The 22,019-nt window shown below is 38.1% G+C and overlaps 1 protein-coding gene across 1 annotated transcript in view; it reads left to right on the forward strand.

Annotated features, from left to right (window-relative positions):
• The window catches only part of VIPR2 (vasoactive intestinal peptide receptor 2), a 46,348-nt gene that overhangs the window by 18,777 nt on the left and 5,552 nt on the right, over positions 1 to 22,019 (forward strand). Inside the window, exons 5-10 of the mRNA XM_005426765.3 lie at positions 9,582 to 9,679; positions 12,384 to 12,525; positions 15,263 to 15,413; positions 16,388 to 16,448; positions 18,732 to 18,801; positions 21,787 to 21,878. Of these exons, the coding sequence (XP_005426822.2) occupies positions 9,582 to 9,679; positions 12,384 to 12,525; positions 15,263 to 15,413; positions 16,388 to 16,448; positions 18,732 to 18,801; positions 21,787 to 21,878 (614 nt within the window). The remainder of the gene's footprint in view (positions 1 to 9,581; positions 9,680 to 12,383; positions 12,526 to 15,262; positions 15,414 to 16,387; positions 16,449 to 18,731; positions 18,802 to 21,786; positions 21,879 to 22,019) is intronic.

The raw sequence follows: 22,019 nt of genomic DNA on the forward strand, positions 1-22,019 counted from the left end.
TTGTCTAATGAGATAAAATCAGGAATGTAGAACTCAGTAACTGTTTGAAACTCAAGGCTATAAACAGTTGGTTATTGCAGTGAAGCATCTGTATATCTAACACTGCAGTGCTACTCAGCTGGTGCACCATATGTTTTGCATTGTGTTGTTTCTAGAAGTTTGTTATTGCAAAAGAATATTTTTTAAAAGTTATCTCAAAACCTAATACTAATAATCTGCTCTACTCTGTTAATGTTACATGCACCACTTGGTTGATTCCGTGTGTTAAAGTTATAAGTAAAATAGAATTGATTTAGGTCATTGGAGTTATTGGCAGATTTATATTGAACTTGAAATTGTGCAAGCAGTTGTAAGTTATTCAGAAAGCTATCAAGGTATCCTAAATGCACTATGCACAGAAAACTGAATTTGTTCACTTTGCAGATACTATCTCTTTTTGTTGAAGGAAGGGTTTTTACCATCATGTTTTATGCATTTTCTGTCTGTTTTTCTGCTGAGGATAACAGAGCAAGAGTTTGTTTACAAGGGTGAGCTCATAGTGTCAGTAAAACTCTTGTTACCCAAAATGGATTAAGCTCTCTCATGAGGGCCAGTTGGACTTTTTCCCTGGATTTTAGCATGTGTGGAATAGCTGTAGCAGATCAGTTCTGTCTGGCTTGCAGAGATGCACTGGTATTCCAGCTAAGCCAGGAAGGTTTTCACTTTTTTTTTTTCTATTTAAAACCCCAACCATATACTGTAGTTGAAAACAGAGAAAAATTGAGAGAATATATTGTTTTCCCAACTTTTCTGAAGACAAATTCTGAAACATCTGCGTCATCTGACAGCTTGGGAACACACATGTATTACTGCTAAAACAGCCACTTTAAACATTGTCACTGAACCCAGGAATTGCTGTGTGGTGTGAAAATGGGTCAAAACATAAAAATTGAAATTACCAAGATATAATATTTCGAGTAGTGAAAAACAGTTAGAAGATTAACTAGTATAATAGAAAAGCAGTTCTTGTTTGACATTTTCATTAGTAAGTCAAAGGAGGTGAATGAAATGCAAATTGAATATACTTGCAGGAATTAACCTAGACAACTTGAAATAGCATATAGCAGCAACATTTGCAAAAGCCTTGGAAAAAAGCAAATAATAAAAGTGTGAGGATGAAAATCAGGAGAGGGATGTGGAAAGCAGGTACTGGAAAATTATTGGGAGACAGACAATCAATATAATATCATACATACAATATAAATCATAGAGAAAATAGAAAAATGTAAGTATCATGCAGTAGTGAGATTTCAGGAGGCATTTGAGGTTCTGCACCAGCTACTTGTTTTCACAGAAGATGTTTTCTTGAATTCAGATCTTGGTGCTCAATGGTAACCCCTCAAACCAAAACCTTTACTCATCATAAATCAGAATAGTTTGTTTGGTTTCTTTTAAATCTAATATTTCAGCTATGAGAGCTAAAAATAAAGTCCTAATATTTGGATACTGAATGTTCTGGGCATAAAAATATCATGAAACAACATGCTCTGCAGTATGGGATATGAAGTATATGAGAGTATCCTCAAGGTTACATTAACTAATATTTTAGGGAAGGTGGCAAAATAGTTTTCCTAGAGTGAGTCCTAAGTGTTCTTCTTTATGTTTTGTTTTGAAGACAGTATTAGAGGAGTAGAAACTGTTCCTGGTCTAAGTTTGGTGCCTGCATCTTCAGTGCTGAATGGATTTCTATTATAGCTCCAACTAAGTATTTATTCCTTTGGGTTTTTTTTCTGTCTTTTAAGACACTGACTTTCATCTTTAATCTAAAGGGGGCTTATGTCTGTACATATTCTACATATTGTATATATATATGCCCATACAGAGGCATATCTCTCTCTGCAGATATGCATTTATTTTGGGCAGCTTTGAATATTCTAGAGAAGATTTAAATTATATAGATCTGTGAGGAACTGAATAATTTGTTAACAGGTACCAAATTGCTATGCTTAAAAATGCACTGAAATGAGGAAGCTTATTATAAAATAGCATAAACATGTCACTTCTTATTTCCTCACTGAAAGATCTTGCATGCTTCCACAGTTTGTATTGATTTTATGTTCAAATTAAAATGTTCCTTTTTTATTTCATGTTAATGATATATTAGCAGGTTTTATAAAAAGAAACTATTTCTTAACATTTTTAAATTAACTGTAAGTGCCTGATACAAAACCCTTGGTTTATTCTATGTTAGATCTTAGTGCTCTTTACCTCTCTTGCCATTATTTTGGGGGGATCAGTTTGATCAATAGGACTGTCCTGGTTTCAGCTGGGATAGAGTTAATTTTCTTGCTAGTAGCTGGTACAGGGCTGTTTTTATTTTAGTGTGAGAATAATGTTGATAATTTGGTATAATTTGATTATACTGGTGTTTTGCTGTTGCTAAGTAGTGCTTAGCCTAAGTCAAGGACTTCTCAGCTTCCCAGCAAGCAGGTGCACAAGAAGCTGGGAGGGAGCACGGCCAGGACAGATGACCCCAGCTGGCCAGAGGGACATTCCCCACCACAGAATGTCATGTCCAGTATATAAACTAGGAGGAGTTGGCTGGGAGTTCTCAGCTGCTGCTCAGGGATGGGCTTGGCATCGGTCAAGGGTTGCTGAGCAATGGAGTTGGACATCACTTTTCTTATCCCAACCCAGGTTTTCCCTTCTTCCCAGTTGTCCTCCCCACCCCATGGCAGGGAGGGAGTGGTTGTGTGATGTTTTGTTGCTGCAGGGGTTAAAGTGCAACAATGATAATGTCTGAACAAAATATTTTTATGTTGTTATGGCATCAAAGCGTAGATCTAAACCTCTATTATATGCCTCCAGACCTTTTTCTGTAAATAAACTAGTTACTGGTAACCTTGGAGATCAAGTTTTAGGTTCATCTTAGGTATTCAGAAAAGAATATTTTTTTTCCATTTTATATTTCTGTGGAGCTCAAGGCAGTACAACATGCAAACAGCAAAAAAAGCAAGCTTGATTTGACCATGCTAGAAACACACATCAAGGTGTGTTAACCCAACTCAAGGCTCACTGCAGTCTTTCCTTGACATAATTTGACATCTTCTACCTAGACTGAACAAGCTGGAGACATGTCCTTGCTGTTGTCAGAAAGTATTAAACTCTGTCAGCATTATTAATATACATCAAGATGTCTGGTGAATGTACAGCACTGAAATGTGTCCACTTTATTTAAAATAATGACTGAATCAGTTAATACAGCTTTGTCTGATCTTAGGCCCAGAATTTATTAGATCACACAAAAGCTCCGCTATATACAAGTTTCAGGCTGTGTGATTTGAATGTGTAGTGTCACACAAAGAGAAATTTATGGAAAGATCCTCAGGGCTATTAAGTGTGCTGATACTGGTGCCTGTAGGAGAAGCATCATCTGCTGCAGTGGACTGGTGGTAAAGGTGCTGTGACCTTCCTGAGGAAGGGTCCTAAGAAGGGCTCAGGGGCACAGGCACATCCTTCTCTCAGGCCTGGGAGTGGTGTTCTGCTTCAGCTTCTTCTGGGCAACGCAGAGAAAGAGACAGGAGCCTTGTCTGGCCTTGCACAGAGTAACCGCCTGTACTGACAGCAGGGCCCTCTGTGAAGGGTGCCTAGGCCAAAACCACCAAGGAGCCAGGGAAAACTGGGGTTTATATGGGAAACGTGATATCTGGGACAAAATTGGGGAACCAATAGGGTATGGGCGCAGGGGCAGAGCAAAGGGGAAGGGCCAATGGGGTGGGAGAAATCAACATATGTGCGCAAAGACCTCTGGGGGTGGGTGGGCAAGATTTCTGCTCGACCTAAACACAAGGTTGTGGCTCAGGGTTGGTTCTCCAGGGGGGGACAGCAAGCTTTTCCCTGGCTGGTTCTCTGGCCCCCACAATCATCCATGGAAGAAGCATCCCCCATTTGCCCAGTTCCTGGAGTGCTCTCATCACCCTGGATGAACAGCAGAAGCATCTCCCCAGACCAGGGGAGCTGAGGCAGTGCAGGCACTGACATGAGCAGAGCCTTGGCTGTAGCTGCCTCTAGAAAACAGATGCGTTGACAGGGTCTTTGGTGTCGAGATGACCTCAAGGTGTTAGAAAGTCTTTTTTTTTAGCTTCAAGACTGAAGAAGAAGAAGAAGATAAGATTTCTTAGCTCTCGTTCTCCAAGTTGTTTATTTTCTGTTATCTGTAACATTCTTTCTCCGATTTGAGATTTGTCTAGTACGTCAGTTTATGGCACACTGACTGCTTCTAGGGTGGTGTTATCTTTTTATACTAAAAACGATGTGAACATTATTTACAATAATTTTCTAATACCTAGCATTTTGTTAGACAGTTTGTCTTTAAATTAATCTAAAAGTGCTACTATCACAGCAGAAGATAGAAACTAAAAAAAAAAAAGAAAAACACTGGACATGCCTAGATTCTTCTATTTTGCCTCCTAAACCCCCATTCTAAAAACTTCAAAATTCTGCATTTTCACCTGGTGATAAATTCACTAACATTTTACTCAAAACTTTATGGCTTGTAACTCTTTGCACAAAGTTAGTAATTGTTTCCATAGGTTAAAATTGAAAGCACCAATGTTTTGGCTCCTTGCCAAAGTCCCTGAGCCCCTTGCCAGGGACTTGAGTCTTTCAGGACAGCTAGAAGAATTTCTTGAGTTCCAACAATGCATTGCTGCGGTCTGTGGAGTGGATCATTGCTCTGGAATAATGCATTGTTTGCAGTGAGTCTAAATTGAGCCCTTGCCTCTCACCAAAATCTGACACAAGGCAGACATCTACCAATGGGTTTCCTTGTGCCTGTAAGTCATGTTAAATTTATGTATGTTATGCTGCATTTTTCATTAATATTTTTCAATGAGGTGTAATCAAGAGACCAGTATTCCTTAAAATAAGTGCAAAAAATCTTCCAATGACTTCAAATGAGGACTAGGACTAAATATCAGCTGGTATTCTCTCTTGAAGAGCACAGAGGGAATTTGCTTTAATTGCAGAATATTAATAAATTGCTAAATTCCAGTCCACGAGTGTTCACATTCACAGATACATCTGCTGATACACATTTACATAGGAAAATGTGGAAGTTTGTGCATTTTTAAAGTCATCATCTCTCCCACTATGGTTAGGGAACTTTGAATAAGAAGACATTCTAACTGGCATGATTAAAATTAATGATGCCACTATTACTAAGAGATATTTATGGCACTGCTGATCTCATCTTTTTTCTGGGTGGTGTTTAGGCTCAAAGTGAATTGAAGGAAAAATATCAGAAAACAGATATCAGTGATTACTTGTATAAAGATTATTAAATGCCATGAGGAATACCAATTTTATTACATGTCTTTTAGTAAATTCTGTTCTTCTCTACATACATAGTTTTAAAATGTGTAGAAGTGTCCTATAAGAGAAAGTTAAATTTTCCACAACATGTAATCCATCTCTTTATCTCAATTTATCTTTATTTCTGTATAAGTACAAAATTTTAAAAATGGCTACTGCCTTGTTGAAGTTAATTTTGCACAATGAAAAAACTAGGGTTCCTTACTCCATTTCTATTTGCATTTGCTCATTTCAGTGTTTCTAAGGCATTGAACTAATTTTCTAGGCCCCGTTCTTATTTTACATGGTACATTTTAAGATTTTCTGATACATTCTTCGAGTATGAGTATTCAAATATTATTAAATATTCAAATATTGACACATGAATAATGACAATTTAGGATCACAAATTTTAATACAGTTGTAAGTAATTATGTCTATTAAGAGGAAACTCCTACATGCAGTATTACAGGATTATATCAGCCCATGGAATAAACAAAATGAGGAGTCAGTTGGGACGATAATGGTTTTATATTCCTTAGCAATGATGAAGGAAATGAATAAGAAGTTGAGGGTTTTTCTTTTACATTAAGGGTGATTTCTAGTCAACAGCAAAACTCCTTTGGACAAATAATCAAGCCCTTAACTTTCTCCCGTGTTTTCTCCTTCAGCACTGAGGTACCTTCTCACCCCTAGAGGTCCTTCCAAACCAAGGCTGAGGTTGGGAGATCTGCCGGGTGACAGCTTTGCCTAGGAAGTGTCTCTGCTCTTCTGTGCTATTTTGTAAATAAACAGAAGAATTCTGTCTCCTGAACTTAGTAAAAATAACACAAAACTAAATTTAAAGGAAACATTAGCAGAAGCAGGTGTCTTTTCTAAGAAAACAAAACACAAGTGTGCCTAAAAATAGACTTTCCAAAAAATTTATTTAAGACAAATTAGGCAAACTTGTACTGATCCAATTTCATTTTATATGTAGGTGTTTATGCCCTTTTAAAACCTATTAACATTAAGTAGCCACAAAAAAAAAAAAAAGGAAACATTTTAGGATTAACTCTTTAGAAAGCATTTACACTTCCTGTAACCATTTCCATTCTTTTTTTCTGAAAATCATAAGCCACTGATTTTTTTTCAATACCCAACCATCTAATGACTTTGGTTTTGTGGTTGTAATTTTCATGTTTTCCTCAGAAGTTTAAAAATAAATAGTTGGATTCCAGTTTTGCAGTCAGTATTGCTTAAATAATCATGTGAATGTTTTGCAGAGGCCAGCTGTTATTACTATGTTCTGATTTTGTTAGACCTGCAGAAAAGTTCATGTCATTTCAATTTCATAATGGGATTTCAGTTTCATGTCTAAGACTTGAATGAGTTTTTCCTTTGAAAAGAGCTATAAAATCTGAGGGGGTTATAATATTTCTTCTGTGTTAAAATATGTTGAAAATATAATATCTGAAATTCTCTTTTGGTCAGTCCATGCCTTTGTTACAGTCATTTTATTCTTGACAATCTTACACATTTATATTTTAAGTTTGGAGGTTGAAGCTAATGTTACTTGAGACATGGGTAATTACTATTCCTACAGAGCAGTAAGAAATAAATAAGATATCCTATTTTGTACAAAGGTCACTGTTTTTTGTGCTATCAGATTTGGCATTGCTTTGCCTGTTTCTTTTGCACCAACAAAATACAAAGAGTTTCTTTCTAAAGGGTACTAGCTAAAATACAGATGAGTGACAAATATTTAATAGCTGTGACTAAGTCAATATTAGTCTAATGAATTTCCTAGTTTTCAATTGCCACAGCACAATGTGGAATTTAATTCTTTGGTTTTATAGAGTTTGTTTGTTTAACTGACATATAATTTGAAAACAGGATTTACTAATTTTTTCTTTTTTTGTGGAGTCACTAGGATTTATAGAGGTCTTACAGGCAAATTAAGACACATCTTTTATGTTCGTACAGAAAATGTAAGGAGCAGTATGATCGCATCATCCTTGGTGCTGAGTCTGATAAAGTGCTTCATGCTAATAATCTAAAGCATTCTAATCATCTAAATTTTTTTGGAAAATCAAAACACATAAATTTGAATAATTTTTATTTTTGATGCAATGGATTAAAAATGGGTTAGTGTTTACTTACCTTTGCAACTGTTTGAGAAGCAGGGTTAATTTTTGATCATAGAGAAATGTGTAGCATCTAAGATTTCTCCCCATTATAAAACTAAACCGCTAAAATGTCAGAGAAAAAGCGAAACATGTTCTTTTCTACCATTTCAAGTGTAGAATCTGGATAATTATTATCATATGATAAAATAATTTCAACTGTGTAATTATTTCTTATTTTCTCATGCCTAGCCTGAGTAAAATGACCATTGTCATTATAAGGTTATGTCCAAGGACTCTTGCCTGATTAACTTCAATCCTGACATGGTTCCATGCACTTATTTCCCATTCATCTGTTTGGCCAAGGAACAGCCAGCAGAGAGACTCAGTCCTGCTGACAGCTGTTTGCTGGGCTAAAACCACACAGGGTTCTTCTTTTGATTTTAGCCAGACTATTTGTTGTAGGGGTCATGTGTGTAACAGAATGCCAGAAACATTACATGAAACAGTGTGGTTTTTTCTGGCAGAAGACAACCTCTTCTGCTCTCCCTAGCAGGGCGAAGCGACAGAGTCACTTCATGTGCAGCAACCTGACAGTTTCTGTCAAGCTCAGAGGACATGGCCAGAGGATAAATTCAAGGCAGCATTACAGCACTGGGGCGGGACAACTGATGCTTTGTTAGTAACTTCATGCAGGGTTTCCACCTTTTTTTCCTTAATTTATGAATTCTGAAACCAATTTCAATTTCCAGTTCCAAGGGTCTCAGTCAGTGGAATTTTCCTGAAATCAAATCTGGACAGAATCTTCGAAATGGTGTGGAATGATGAAAAATTAAACCAGTCCGTCTTTCTTCTTGGGCATGTCTCAATCATCCCAATGCTGTTTGAACAGCTACTTTCTTTATACCAAAAGATAATTTCTACAATCTAATGGTTGAAATATATAACAACATAACAGTTGCTATGAATGCACTTAGATCCATGGCAGTTGCTTCCCGTATTTTTCCACTTTAACCATATCTACAACAGAGCAGTTGCAAGAGTCTTCATTCATTTCACATTTCATTTTGCCTTTTCCATATCTGTATAACGTTTACAAAGGAATTGTTCAGCTAATCATGAATTGGGATTACTAAAATAACCTCCTTACTTGGCCTTTTGAGTGCTATAAAAATAAATACACTAAAGTAATTTGAGATTCCTTTGGCTATGTCAGTTTACTTACAATTGTTGCTTCCTTGCTACTTTTTACCAGCTTCATTGGCAAAGGCAAATGGTGACCATGTGCACTAAATATTGAAATTCTGTCTCTTATATGTAGCATGTTCTATGTTGCTTTTAAAATCTTTAATTTCATAGTGTAATAAAAAAACTTCACTGTTTTAATATTTTATTTAGCTTGAGTGGAAACTAATGTCAGTCTAATGACTTTGTTGTAGTCATAAATGGAGAAGAAGTTTAATTCTGAAAATATTTGGCCCTATTTTTCTTGATGTTGTTATTCAGAATAGGACAATATAGTGTGTAGTTGGTGAGTTTACAGATATATGCAGTTAATCAGCAGACTGTGCATTTCAGCCTGCTTTTCCTCTGTTGAAAAGCTTCCTTTCCAAGTTTTAGCAAGTAACTTCACTAAAGAAAGGGTTTGTGTCACCATTTAATAAAGTATTTTAAAGTTTAGAATGAGAAATTAATGAGACTTAAACATGTCTTTAAAATTAAATTCGTGTATAACTGCATTACAAAGTACTCTAGAGCAGAAGGACTGAGGGAAATTTTCTCTTTTAGAGATAATCCATTCTTTCAAACTGACTTGCTCTTACCAGTTTGATTGTGTCCATGGAAATTGATGAATCTGGTGCTTTATTTGACCTCATTGACATGCTCTTATCAACCGGAATGGTACCAGACTGTGGTCTGTGTTCTGAGTTTCTGAGGCTGAATTTTCTACTGAAGTCAATTGTCTTGAGATACTGCCTTGCAAAATGTGTTGGAATAGAGATATAACATTCTCATCATGTACTGTAGAGCAAAGAATGAAAATCATGCTATAGCTTTCAGAGTTATTTAATGGACAATTACATCATTTCACAGACAATTTGATGTATCAGTAAGTAGTTTCTGCATATGTATTTTTCTGTGCAGGTCAACTTCTATGTAAGGGTGAAAGCAATTTATACCCTTGGACACAGCGTATCTCTGATTGCTCTTACAACAGGAAGTATAATTCTTTGCCTTTTCAGGTATGTGTTTTTCATGAGTAAATATTAACAATGATAAGACATCTTTAACTGTTGTCTGATTGCTGAGCTATTTAGAAAATGCATTGAGTTTACACTTTTTGCAGTTAAACAGCTGACAGTAATGTAATGCTGACTAGATTTTTACTAGCAATGATCATACTAACAATTTTCAAAGCATTTTACAAATTTACAGGCATTACAGCCCATGTAAGAAAGAACAATAATTTAGGAATTATTAGATTACATAAAGCATTTTCTATTTGGTTATTAAAATCATTAATATCAAATTATTCAACACCTTGAATTGCTCTTGAGAATTAGTTGGATGCTGATCTCACCACTGGACAGGAGTGTGGCATTCATATTCTCTGAAAAAATTCCTTCGCCCAGGATTTTTCTCCTGGGAAGCTGAGAAGCCTCAGAGAAAAGGAAAATAATTCTTATCTCATTTGCTTCTCCTTTGTTTTGCTCTTGTGGAAAGTGTTTGGAGATTGTTTACCCATAGGTGATTGTTTCATTGGATTCTGGTGTGAATTGTTTTGACTCTGGCCAATCAGGGCCAAGCTGCGTCGAGACTCTGGAAAGAGTCACAAGTTTTCATTATCTTTTTAGCATTTAGTCAATATCCTTTCTGTATTCTTTAGTATAGTATAGTATTGTATTTTTAATCTAATATAGTATTATAAAGTAATAAATTAGCCTTCTGAGAACATGGAGTCAGATTCATCATTCCTGGCTTCGTCAGGACATTTCCCAGCAAATACAATACAGGAGTGTAGCCACATTTTGCAAAAGCTTCTGAGTGGTTTCCAGGGGTACTGTAATCAAAGGCAATCACTAATTTGTCCAACTGTAAATCCCAGAATCACCAAATCACTGAATCACCAAGGTTGAAAGAGACCTTCATGATCATCTACTCCTGCCACCAATCCAGCACCGCCATAATCACTCCTAAACCATATCCCCAAGTGCTGCATCCAAACACCTTTTGAACAATTCCAAAAACAGTTGACTCCACTACCTCCCTGGGCAGCTCATTCCAATGCCTAACCAGTCTTTCAGTGAAAACTTTTTGCCTTATACCGAATCTGAACCTCCCCTGATGCAACTAAAGGCCATTTCCTCTCATCCTTTCACTTGAATCATGGCAAAAGGCACCAGCCCCGCCCTGGTTGTGCCCTCCTTTCAGGTGGTTGTAGAGAGCAGTGAGGGCTCCCCTGAGCCTCCTCTTCTCCAGACAAAACAACCCCGCTTCCCTCAGCTGCTCTGCACAGGACATGTTTGCTAGACCCTTCGCCAGCTTCATTGCCCTTGTCTGGACACCCTCCAGCACCCCAGAAACATCCTTTTTGAAATGAGGGGCCCAGAACTGAACATGGTGCTCAAGGTACAAACTTCACCAGTTCCAAGCACAGTAGTAAAGGTGTGGATAATTGTGCTGGATCTGTAATGTTTTTGTTAGGCAGTGTTAGGAAAGGCAGTACTGCCTGCTGCTTTTGCCTGATTTCTGTGACTGTTCTCAGACTGAAGGCAATCTTCAACTAGTAAAATAACTTTTAAATCTTCCGCTTGTAAAATAACTCTTTACTGGTCTTATCAGTTTTTCTCAATCTCTCCACCTTCATGCCTTTATGTATCATTTCCACCTGTCTAACAGAATAGCCTTTATATTCTCCATTATGAACTTCACACAGCTTTTCTGCTCCACTTGGGACCAAGAAAGGCAAGAAAGGGCATCTCACAGTTTTGGTAGAAAGGAAATACAAATAATACATAAAAACAGCATGTTGTTTGTCAGAGCCTCATTCCTCTCATGAAATTTTCCCGTGGTGAGTTCTGTAAGACTTTCAGTCTGCCATCAAATTTTCTCAATATCTAAATCTTCAGAGACCATTCAGAACAGATACATAACCCATAGTTATGTTTGGAATACCTTTAATGCCTTGGCTTCTGATCTATTTCCAGATGCAGCTCAAGGTGTCGGTTGTGACCACAGAAACCTCTTAGCAGTTTGGCTTCTAGAGATTTTCTATAAAAAGAATATTTTAAACAGGAAAATCTTGAAGGAACTGTATTTTAAGGGAAAAGCCCTCAACTTCTAACTTGCTTCCTCTGAACATTCATTCACTTACATGGAATCTTTTATCTGTCATTTGTTTGTAAGGCTTTCACATGGCTACCAGACTAAAGAAGTTTTGCATTCATTGCACATAAAGGATAGGATGATCAAATATTCTGAATGCATTTTTAATTGCTCCTGCATACACCATCATCATAGGATCAAAAGTCACTCTGTAGCAAAATACAGGAGTTAAATAAAATAATTAAACCAGAAAATAATAGGTGAGTGCACATCTGAAATATATCCAGGATAATCAAAGTTGTATTTGCAAGGAAAACACTGGAATGAGTGCACACACAGAAGGATACAATAGCCTGTGTTTATTGTCAGCTTATTATGTCAGTTTATTATGTTATGTTAAAATGTGAGAGAAATACCACTGGGATCTTTTAATCTGTGATACTGAACAGACATAAGAGATGAAAGAAAACAGCAAGGCAGGACTGACAAAATGACAGAAAAGGAAAGGATATGCTCTTGCTCAAGGTTCGTATTGCTAAGAAATGTCCGCAGAGTAATAGAAGTCTGTTCAACAGTTTCTGCATCATAAACTAAAATGCTTCTTTTTAAATCTCTTTTTAGAAAACTTCATTGTACTCGGAACTACATCCATCTGAACCTGTTCCTCTCTTTCATTCTAAAAGCAATCTCTGTTTTAGTCAAGGATGATATTCTCTACTCCAGCTCCAACACAGCTCACTGTCCAGAGGATCAAACCTCATGGGTAATAAACCTCATTCGCTACCTGGTGTAACACTGTTCTGTCACTGAATTTTCCTCCCTGATCCTTTTAAATATTTTGGAGAACCAAGATTTCAGTGTAGACAATTCTGAAGAGAATATAATGACTAGCAAAATGGAGTGTTAGATGTATCCAGATAAAGAAGGTCGTAGCACAAGTTAGGAGATCTTAACATTGTTTGCATGTCCATGAAGGACAACTTGTCATCAGCCAAGACAATTTCTAACCAGATACATCTCTGAATAAATATGGCCACTGTATTAGTGATTAAAGGCAGCTCCTCTGGAAGTGTTCCAGCAGCTTTATCAGAGGTCCAGGAGTTGGACAGGTATCAGTGGAGGGAGGGAATAACTCAGGAAATTAAATATTTGCAGGAACTGTCTTCATTAACTCCTCAGTACTTCTGGGCTATGACAGAAGTGTCATCTGCATTCTTGGCAAGCTAATATGTTTACTGCATTTTCATGTACAGGATTTAAAAAAATCCCAAGTCTTGCTGTTGCAAAACTGACCTCTATATGACATGCCCCATTTGCTGCTTTGTTGTTACAGTCAAAAATCCCTTCTAATTTTAATTTATTACAGTTTAAGCTTGTGAGGAAAAAAAAAAGTAATAAGTTATTTTTGTCTTGATGAAGTCATATTGTCTCAAAATGTGAAGTTCTTAGCAGTGAATACCAAGCTGTATATGGGAATTCATAATCTGGGATATTTCTAATGGAGAAAAACAGGAACTGAGTTAGTAGACCCCAGTCAGGCAAAGTAGATAGCAGACAGATTACCAGGGGTAATCAGAAGTTCTTAGGTCCTTGAAAGACTGTTCACTGGACTCTCAAAATTCTATGTGGTTTCTGCAATTTCTTTTATTCTCCAATTATTCTTGGCTACAAAGCCCTATACTTTCCTATTTAAATATGTCAGATTCCTATTTAAATATGTCAGATTTTGTGGACTGCTGGTTAATTTCTGTTGCATTGCGTGTAAGATGATCTGGCACCAGCCTGACAAGGCTGGTCTGTCTATCAGGCACTGGCTTGGTGCTGCCTTTCACACATAACAGCATTTTTGTCATGTGTGTGTGATGTTCCACAGTTCTGCTGCACTCACAGAGGTCTAAAACTCACAGTCCATAAGGCTCTGTAAGTAGGTCCTGGCTCTGGACTACATGGAGAGTTAATTGTGGCTAACTTTACTGATAGATACCTTCACTGTTCAGCACGGGCAAACACAGCTGATACAGGATTACCTGCAGGAGGAAGGGAAAATACTTTGATGCAGGGTTCTGGTATGTAAATTGAGAATGTAATACAAGGGAATATTGGAATTTATAAAGGATTACAAAATTATCACTGCTCATCTGATTGTAAGGAGTCCTAAGCATAAAAGCAAATTTCAACTTGCTTGAAAATTTCAACTTTTCACACATTTTGAAATGCTTAATTTTATTCATATTACATTTTCTGGCCCATTGCTGTTCTGCAGTGGATATCCCAAAGTCCAGAGGTGAGATCAGTCTTACCAAAGTTAGCTAGCTTTCAAAATAGGCAGATAAAATCAGATTAAATGAATTCAAGGTTTTGGACTCTTCCTTAGTTTTCTATATAAGCATGTACACAGGCATGGATGTTACTTGGGATGCACTGAGGTATCTGAGACATCCTGGGGGGCTGATGGGTACAAAGAAGTCCCCCTGAGGAGGTCTGTGCCCTTCTGGCTTGGCAGCTGGTGACTGCATCTCACTTCTTAATAAGCATCTATGTTTAGGGAGAGGAATTAATCATTGAAAATGAGTAAGTTACCCGCTTAGGTATCTGGTATACTTGGAATTTTAAGAGAAAAATGCAGGTATGAAGGGTATTTAAAATGGATAAGTGGGTAAAGCTGGTAGAAACTAGAGATTTTATTTGGTCTAGTTTGTGTGGTCTGTTACATTCACCATATCATCACATTTCTTGGCACATTCTCAGTCCATATGAACATTTTCATATTCAATTCTCACATCCCAGATTCCTACTGGGAAGTACCAAAGTAGCAGCAGTCAGCACTGTGGAACGTCAGCAGCACAGACATCTGAAAATTAATTCTGAAGACCAGCACACAGACTATAAGCAACAATTTTTGATATATATCTATGTGTTTTGTTAACTAAGAAATTCTAAAACATTTTCTAAAGGGAAAACATTATTTTTAAAAGTCCAGCCAACTTTTTCTTCTAAGTCGGCTGAGTCATCACTTAAAGTTGTATTTTTTACTCAGTTTCACATTTGGCTTTGGAAAAATCATAAAGTACTTTCTTTGTTAAATTTTACTGTGTTAGGAAGCCATGTAAGGTTTTAATGTATTTATTAGACTTCTAGTAGATGATAATTTAATTTTATAGATGTTCATTAACAAACTATAGCAAAAGTGTGCATTTATTGATAACCACCATATTTTTCTATATTTATCCTTTGAAGTTTTTTAACTTTCTGAGTGAATTTGCAATGAGAGCCATCTAAATAATTTTTAATAATTCACTTTCTTTTAATATATGCAGTAACATTTACAATGTCACAATTTGCTTGACTGAAGATAAAAATTTCTACTGGACCTGGTTTATTGGTACTACGAAGAGAGATTTTTGGCTGTAGTAATAAAAATAATATGGCATAATATATTATATTTATAAAATATTATAATATATCTTTCCTGTGACAAATTCCTTCTTCTCATATTTCAGGTGGGCTGCAAGGCAATTCTGGTGTTTTTTCAGTATGGTGTTATGGCAAACTTTTACTGGCTCTTAGTAGAAGGACTTTACCTCCACATCCTCCTTGTGCTAATATTCTCCCCCAACAGACACTTCACCATCTACCTGCTGATAGGATGGGGTAAGAACTTGCACATCTCCCAGTAATGGTCTTTTTTCTCTGTGTGTGTTGGTCAGGTTCAGTGTTTCACACCAAGGTAGTTGAGCTGTCTCTGGTGGTGACTCCTCAGACTCACAGGCTGCTCAGCTCAGCTCAGCTCCAGCTCAGTTGCAGCTGCTGCAGCATGGGAAAGAGCAGGCACAAAGCTTCTGGAGCAGCTCTTCACTGCTGGCTTCATCCCTGGCACAGCTTTCGCCAGTGCCATCTGCACCACACCCAGGGGTTGCTCTGCTGCAAGGACTGCCACTGCAAAACATATGGTTCAGGTGTCCTAATTTGTGAGGAACATTAGAGCTTAGCTGCACAGCCATGAGCTATACTATGCAATTTTCCTTTTTGAAAAGCCCAATAATACTGTCCATCTGGTTTTAAATACATATATTCCTTTCATTTACAGAAAGTACCATGATATTTATATGGAACACTTTAATACTTCCAGTAATAGGTGGTCATAAAACATTTGGGTGTTGCTGGGAAATGAGAATAAACCAGTGTGTGGACAAGGTTCCTTATGAAATGATTTATACTTTTATTTTATATTGCAGTCCTTGGAGGTGCATTGGGAATGCATAACTTGTATCTATTTCCCTGTAAGTCCCTCTGACACCTTGCAAGAAACCTAAGAAAGGCATTTTTTTGTGTATTAGTAATTATGGCTGCATTTCTATGAGAAATAAACTCACTTCCCTGCAGTCTTTGTTTGTAATACATTAATTACTGATGTATGCGTGTAATCATGTAGCTCATAGATGGATCTCTCCTTCCATTCACTGAACTCTTTACAATATGCTGTATATTTTGGGGAATAGCTGCTTACTAGCAGGCTGAACTGTTTTTTTTTTTTTTTTTTTTCTTTCTTTTTTTTTTTCTTTTTTTTTTTTTTTGTGGAATTGCAATTTTGTGATCATTCTCTAAACATCTTTGGCATTTTTCAGGAATTCCTACAATATTCATTATTACATGGACGGTGACACGGATCATTCTAGAGGACACTGGGTGAGTGTGTGTGGGACAGAAAGTTTAAATCCCCCCATGCCTGTGCAATCCTTGCCTTGGGTGTGGTGCTGCTCTCACAAAGGTGGTTTGCTGCTCTGGAGGGGACGAGCACAGAACTGAAATCTCAGAGATGCCAATAAAAGGGCAGGTGTTTGGGAGCTCTTCAGCTGTGCTTTATGCTTGATGTTTATTTGAAAAACTCAGAGAGCAGGCGAGAGCAGGATAAGTTATGACCGCTGTTACTCCTTGGCACACCCACATCTGGAGCTATCTGCTTGGGAAGTCAAAATAATGTTTGAAACAGCAGTGGGGTCCTTGGGCTCAGTGCTGCAACGTGTGCAGGAAGGCACTGGCCATGCTAATTTGCTAACTGGGAACTCAGGAGATTGAAGTGGAGATAACTTTGGGTACACATAAATTGCATTCCCAAAAGTGATGTGATGTAAGGGTGTCAGATGCACGTAGCCAAGTAAAGCTAAAGCTAACTAGAGCTAAGCCTGGTTCCTGGCATGTGAAGGGGAACTGAGACAAGAATTTTGTAAGAAAATCAGACTTGATCCTGCTGCTTCCAAGGAATGGGAAACTATCTAGTGGAAAAGCAGTTTGCGTAGTCCTGTTTTGTCCAACTATTATTTTTCAATTTGTTCTGTAATTAAACTGAAAAATCATATCCTAAATAATTTCAAGGCTTTCTTTGCAAGATGTCTAACGTGTAGACCAAAGGCAAACTCCTTTTCCTTTTGTCATTATGATTACAGAGGAAGTCCAAAGGGTAATTAATCTCTAATCTGACTAACCTTTCAGAGCACTTAAGAGTATTTGGATCAAAAGTACTGAGCCCAGGGTGAAAATTAAATATTCCGTTTTTCATACAGAACTTCAGGTTCAGTCTCACATTTTCACAAACAAGTTCCAGGCTTGGAACCTGCATATCCCACAAGAAATTATGTAATTCCAGTTACACCTGGCAGTTGCTTTAGATCTTCCTGCTACCCAGAGGTCAGCATTAAGTGCACACTGGACAAGTGTCCTTACACAAAGTGAAACTGAGCTTGGTTCCCACAAAGGTCAACAACCTTGTCTAATGGATGTCTAATGCCCAGTGTGCTTGATGTTTTAGCTGATTTCATAGAATCATAGAATGGATTGGGTTGGGAGGGACCTTGAAGACCAGTTGGTTCCAACTCTTCCTGCCAGGGGCAGTGATGCCACCCTAGGTTACTCAGAGCCCCATCTGGTCCAGCCTTGAGCACTTCCGGGGATGGGACATCTACAGCTTCTCTGAGGCCACGCCCTGGGACCTGTGTCCAGTTCTAGGCCACTCTCTGCAAGAAAGACATTGAGGTGCTGGAGTGTGTCCAGAGAAGGGCAACAGAGCTGGGGAAGGGTCTGGAGCACAAGTCTGGTGAGGAGCAGCTGAGGGAGCTGGGGGGGTTTAGTCTGAAGAAAAGGAGGCTCAGGGGAGACCTTGTCACTCCCTACAGCTGCCTGCACAGAGGCTGTAGCCAGGTGGGGATCAGTCTCTTCTCCCAGGCAACAGTGACCGGGCAAGAGGACATGGCCTCAAGCTGTGCCAGGGTAGGTTCAGTTCGGACATTGGGAAGAAGTTTTCCACTGAAGGGACTGCCCACAGAGGCAGTGGAGTCAGCTTTCTCAGAGGTATTTAGGAAGTGACTGAATGTGGCACTCAGTGCCATGGTCCAGTGGTGCTTGGTCGAAGTTTGGACTCAATGATCTCAGAGGTCTTTTCCAACCTAAATGAGACTTTCTGAGTAAAGAATTTCTTCCTGGCATTTAAATCTCTCCTCTTTCATTTTTAAACCATTCTCCCTTGTTCTATAAGTACATGCCCTGCCAAAATGTCATTTTCTCTCTTTTTTTATAAGCTCCCTTTAAGTGCTGGACGTTCGCAAGGATTTCTCCATGGAGCCTTGTATTCTCCAGGCTGAACAGCCCCAGCTCTCAGCCTGCCTTTGCAGGAGAGGAGCTTCAGCCCTCTGATCACCTTTGGGTGATCTCCTCTGGACCTGCTCTAACAGGGCCACATCTTTCTTATGCTGAGGACTCCACACCTGGCCACAGTGCTCCTGGTGGGGAAATCAAATATGCATATTAAAACAAAGGGAATAAAATTAATAGCAGGAAAGGATTGAATGCCAAACTCTAGGCTAGAGCAGGCATTATTTTAGTGTGCTTTGACTTGTTTATAAGAAATACTTCTCATAGGTGTTGCTTGCCATATGATATTAATGTCAACATTATTTTCCCTTTTTTTTTTTACAGCTGCTGGGATACAAATGAGCATGGTGGTCCCTGGTGGGTTATACGAATACCAATTTTAATTTCTATTATAGTAAGTAAAATTTGAAGCATGAATTATAGATCTGTTCAGCATTGTGCAGTGCATGTAGCCATTATTCTTTACTGCTAGTTACAGATAGACAAGAATTCTGTTTTAATGAAAAGAAATTGTGCTGCAGGAGAAAAGTTAAACAGATGCCAAGGCCATTAAAATTTGTTGCCTCCTATTAAATTAGCAGTTGCTTTTATTTGTGTGTTGTTCTTTCTTTAACGTCTCTTCTGTTTATGAGCCTGGAGGAAGGAAAAATCTAATTATACTTCTCAATGAATTGCAGATTTGATTTTGTGTGTAAATAGATAGTCTTGCGATTGAGAATCTGATATTAGTCAAAAAAAATTATGGCTGTTGTATATCTTTCTTTAATTGGTAGCCTACTGAAATATATATTGAACATGAATATTTGCAAAGTAGTACCATTTGAGAATGTTTCACAGGGTTTTTCTTGTTTGGAACTCATTAGAATTACTGGACTAGTGTAATAATATTCCTGTTCACTGTAATGATTGTGTAAGTAACTTTGGGCATAATATACTATGGTCATATGTCCATTTCTGAAAATAGAGAGCAAATTAATGTATTTTAGATATACTTGATTCATTTTTTAAATTCTAGACAGAAGATCGAGGGCATTATTAGATTACACAAGATCTCAGGAGTTTGCATTAAGCTTGGGCTTGTCTTTCAATCTGTGCCTGCTGAAAATCATTTGGGAAAAATTCCTGTTATCACTATCAGTGTGAATTCTGCAGTTTGAAGAGAAAGAAGAGTAGGCCATATGTGTGAAATGACATGAGGTAAGGCCTCAAAAATGTTTTATGTTATGAAGAAATGAACATGCAAGAGAACTGCAGCAGGAAGGGAATACTTGGACCTCAAAGGAGCTGGAGAATAGGGAACAATCCAGAGTTAAGAAAATATGTTGGAAGATAAAAGCAAAACAAACCACCTGGTGTTTACAGGAAACCCTGTTCTCTGGATGCTCAGTTTGAACAGCTGAGACTTCATGTGCCAGAAGGCAGAGCTCCTCCAAAGCAGTCCTGGACCTGGAAGTTTGGGAAGTCCAGGAAGTTATCCCAGGGTGCATTGGCAGACCTGAACTGCAGCTGGATCTTCGTGAAGAGAAGTCAAGTGGAGTACTGGTCAGGCAGCAAAGTTTGATCTATCCAATAGCATTGTGAGAGCAAGTTCTGATACCATTTTGCACAGTGGGAATGGCTTCTGTTAATTCAGTGTGTCAGAGCCCTCCCTGGCATTTCCTCCTGGGAATTTTGGCTTGAGAGAAGTCATTTGGCAGAGGTTCACACTCCATGCTGTACACACTTCAGAGTTACTCAGTTGGATGTGGCTGTTCCAGATGAATGTGTTGTTACCCCTATTCTCTCCTTGTCCACTAATACTGGCTCCAGTGTGTATGGCAAGTTAATATCCCCTGCTGTGGGTGCTCAGCTGCATTAAGTCTGCAGATAAAATCTGCAATAACAGATTTCTGTCTGTTACCTTTATAGGTAAGCCTCTAAGTAATCATCTGCCTGCAAAAAAATGTACATTAAGTTCAGCAACATTCTATATTTTCTAACATTTCTTTTTTTAAAATATATTAGATATAATTTTCCTAAATTTTTATTTCATCCCTGTCAGTTCCTTTCACTACCCTTCGCCTGTCACTTCAAACAAAGTGTTAAAAACAGAGGGACAGGCAGTTGCTATGACTGTGTTTTATTTATTAGTATCCCAAATTCTATAGGCCGTGTTATAGAAGGCACAGAAATTAATTAAACTTGAAAAGCTTGGAGCCAAATTTTTAGGAGAAGGAAAGGTCCCACCAATACATGAAAACAGAGATTTATAGCAGTGAGGCAGGCTGGTTAGGTACCCCACCTGCTGATTTTGTGCTTTGGGTGGGGTTAGTTTAAAACAACAAAATTCTCATTTTCACCATGATATAAAATTTTCTCTAATTTATTCTAATATGTGTGCATTTGATGCAGCTGTTTATGTAGCTGGAGTTGCAGTTTTAGCACACATTGTAAGTCTGAAGATGTGGATTCCAGCTGTTCCCTTACTTCAGCCTGGATGTGCTGTATTTAGTGTGCAGTTTTCTAGACCGCTCCAAAGAGTCCAACACCAGAAGGGATGGTGACCAGAGGAAGCTGAAAGTCAAGGCTGAAGAAATAATGGGAGTGAGACTTAGGATATACTGAGTTTTATACTTCAGTTTTCTAGACTGATTAGGTTCTGATCGTAATGATTTTTTATGCTAGTGCCTTTCTGAAAAACAAAATATGAAATAAAATACAAAATGAAATGCTACTCTTCTGTCTTAGAGGGCTGTCATGAGAATTAGGCTGCAGGGATTCAGATGGATTGGGTGATCTCCAGAGGTCCCTTCCAACCCCAGCTGTTCTGTGATTCCTTCATTTGTAATGTCAGCATCAATATCCAAAACAATCACACTTGTGAGAGGCCCTTTTTGTGCTTAGTTGGAGTAGACAGATCAGCTGAGCAACAATCTTCTCTAACCCCAATTCAGACAGAAAACACTGAAAGTTGAGATGAGAAGCAAGGGAGGATCAAAACTGCCTCTGGGTTTCTGGTGGTGAATCCACGTGACAATTTAGGACAATTAGTGATGTGACAATTTAGTGCTTGATTGCAGAAAACCACATCCAGTGTCCCATCCTGCTGGGAAACCTGTCCTCAGCTGAAGTAGTGGAAGGAGGACACTTCTGAAAATTGGGGCTTTCAAAGACTTTTGCCAGCCAGAGCAGCAGTGGTGGGGCTTGCAGTGGTGGCTGGACATGGCAAAAGTGGTGCTGCAGAGCACGAGAGGTTTGGCACTGCAGGGCTGAGGGGCTCTGGAGGGAGGTGCACAACTCCCACGCTGACTTGGCTCCTGTCTGACCTGATAAGAATTTATTTTTGCTGCAGATTGAGTGGAGAATTCAGAAATCACCATTATATTTGTTTTCTTTGCAGGTGAATTTTATACTTTTCATTAGCATTATAAGAATCTTACTGCAGAAGTTAAGATCTCCAGATGTTGGAGGAAATGACCAGTCACAGTACAAGTGAGTCATATTTTTAGATATTATAGACAGAAGGAAAATAATCTCTCTAAGATTTCATCTGCTGAAAACCAACAACTGCTGTCTTACTATAATTATATTTAATTTAGAACTACTTTTAGATATTGTTTAATAAATACAATT

Source organism: Geospiza fortis, unplaced genomic scaffold (genome assembly GCF_000277835.1).
Source record: "Geospiza fortis unplaced genomic scaffold, GeoFor_1.0 scaffold282, whole genome shotgun sequence".
NCBI lineage: Eukaryota > Metazoa > Chordata > Aves > Passeriformes > Thraupidae > Geospiza > Geospiza fortis.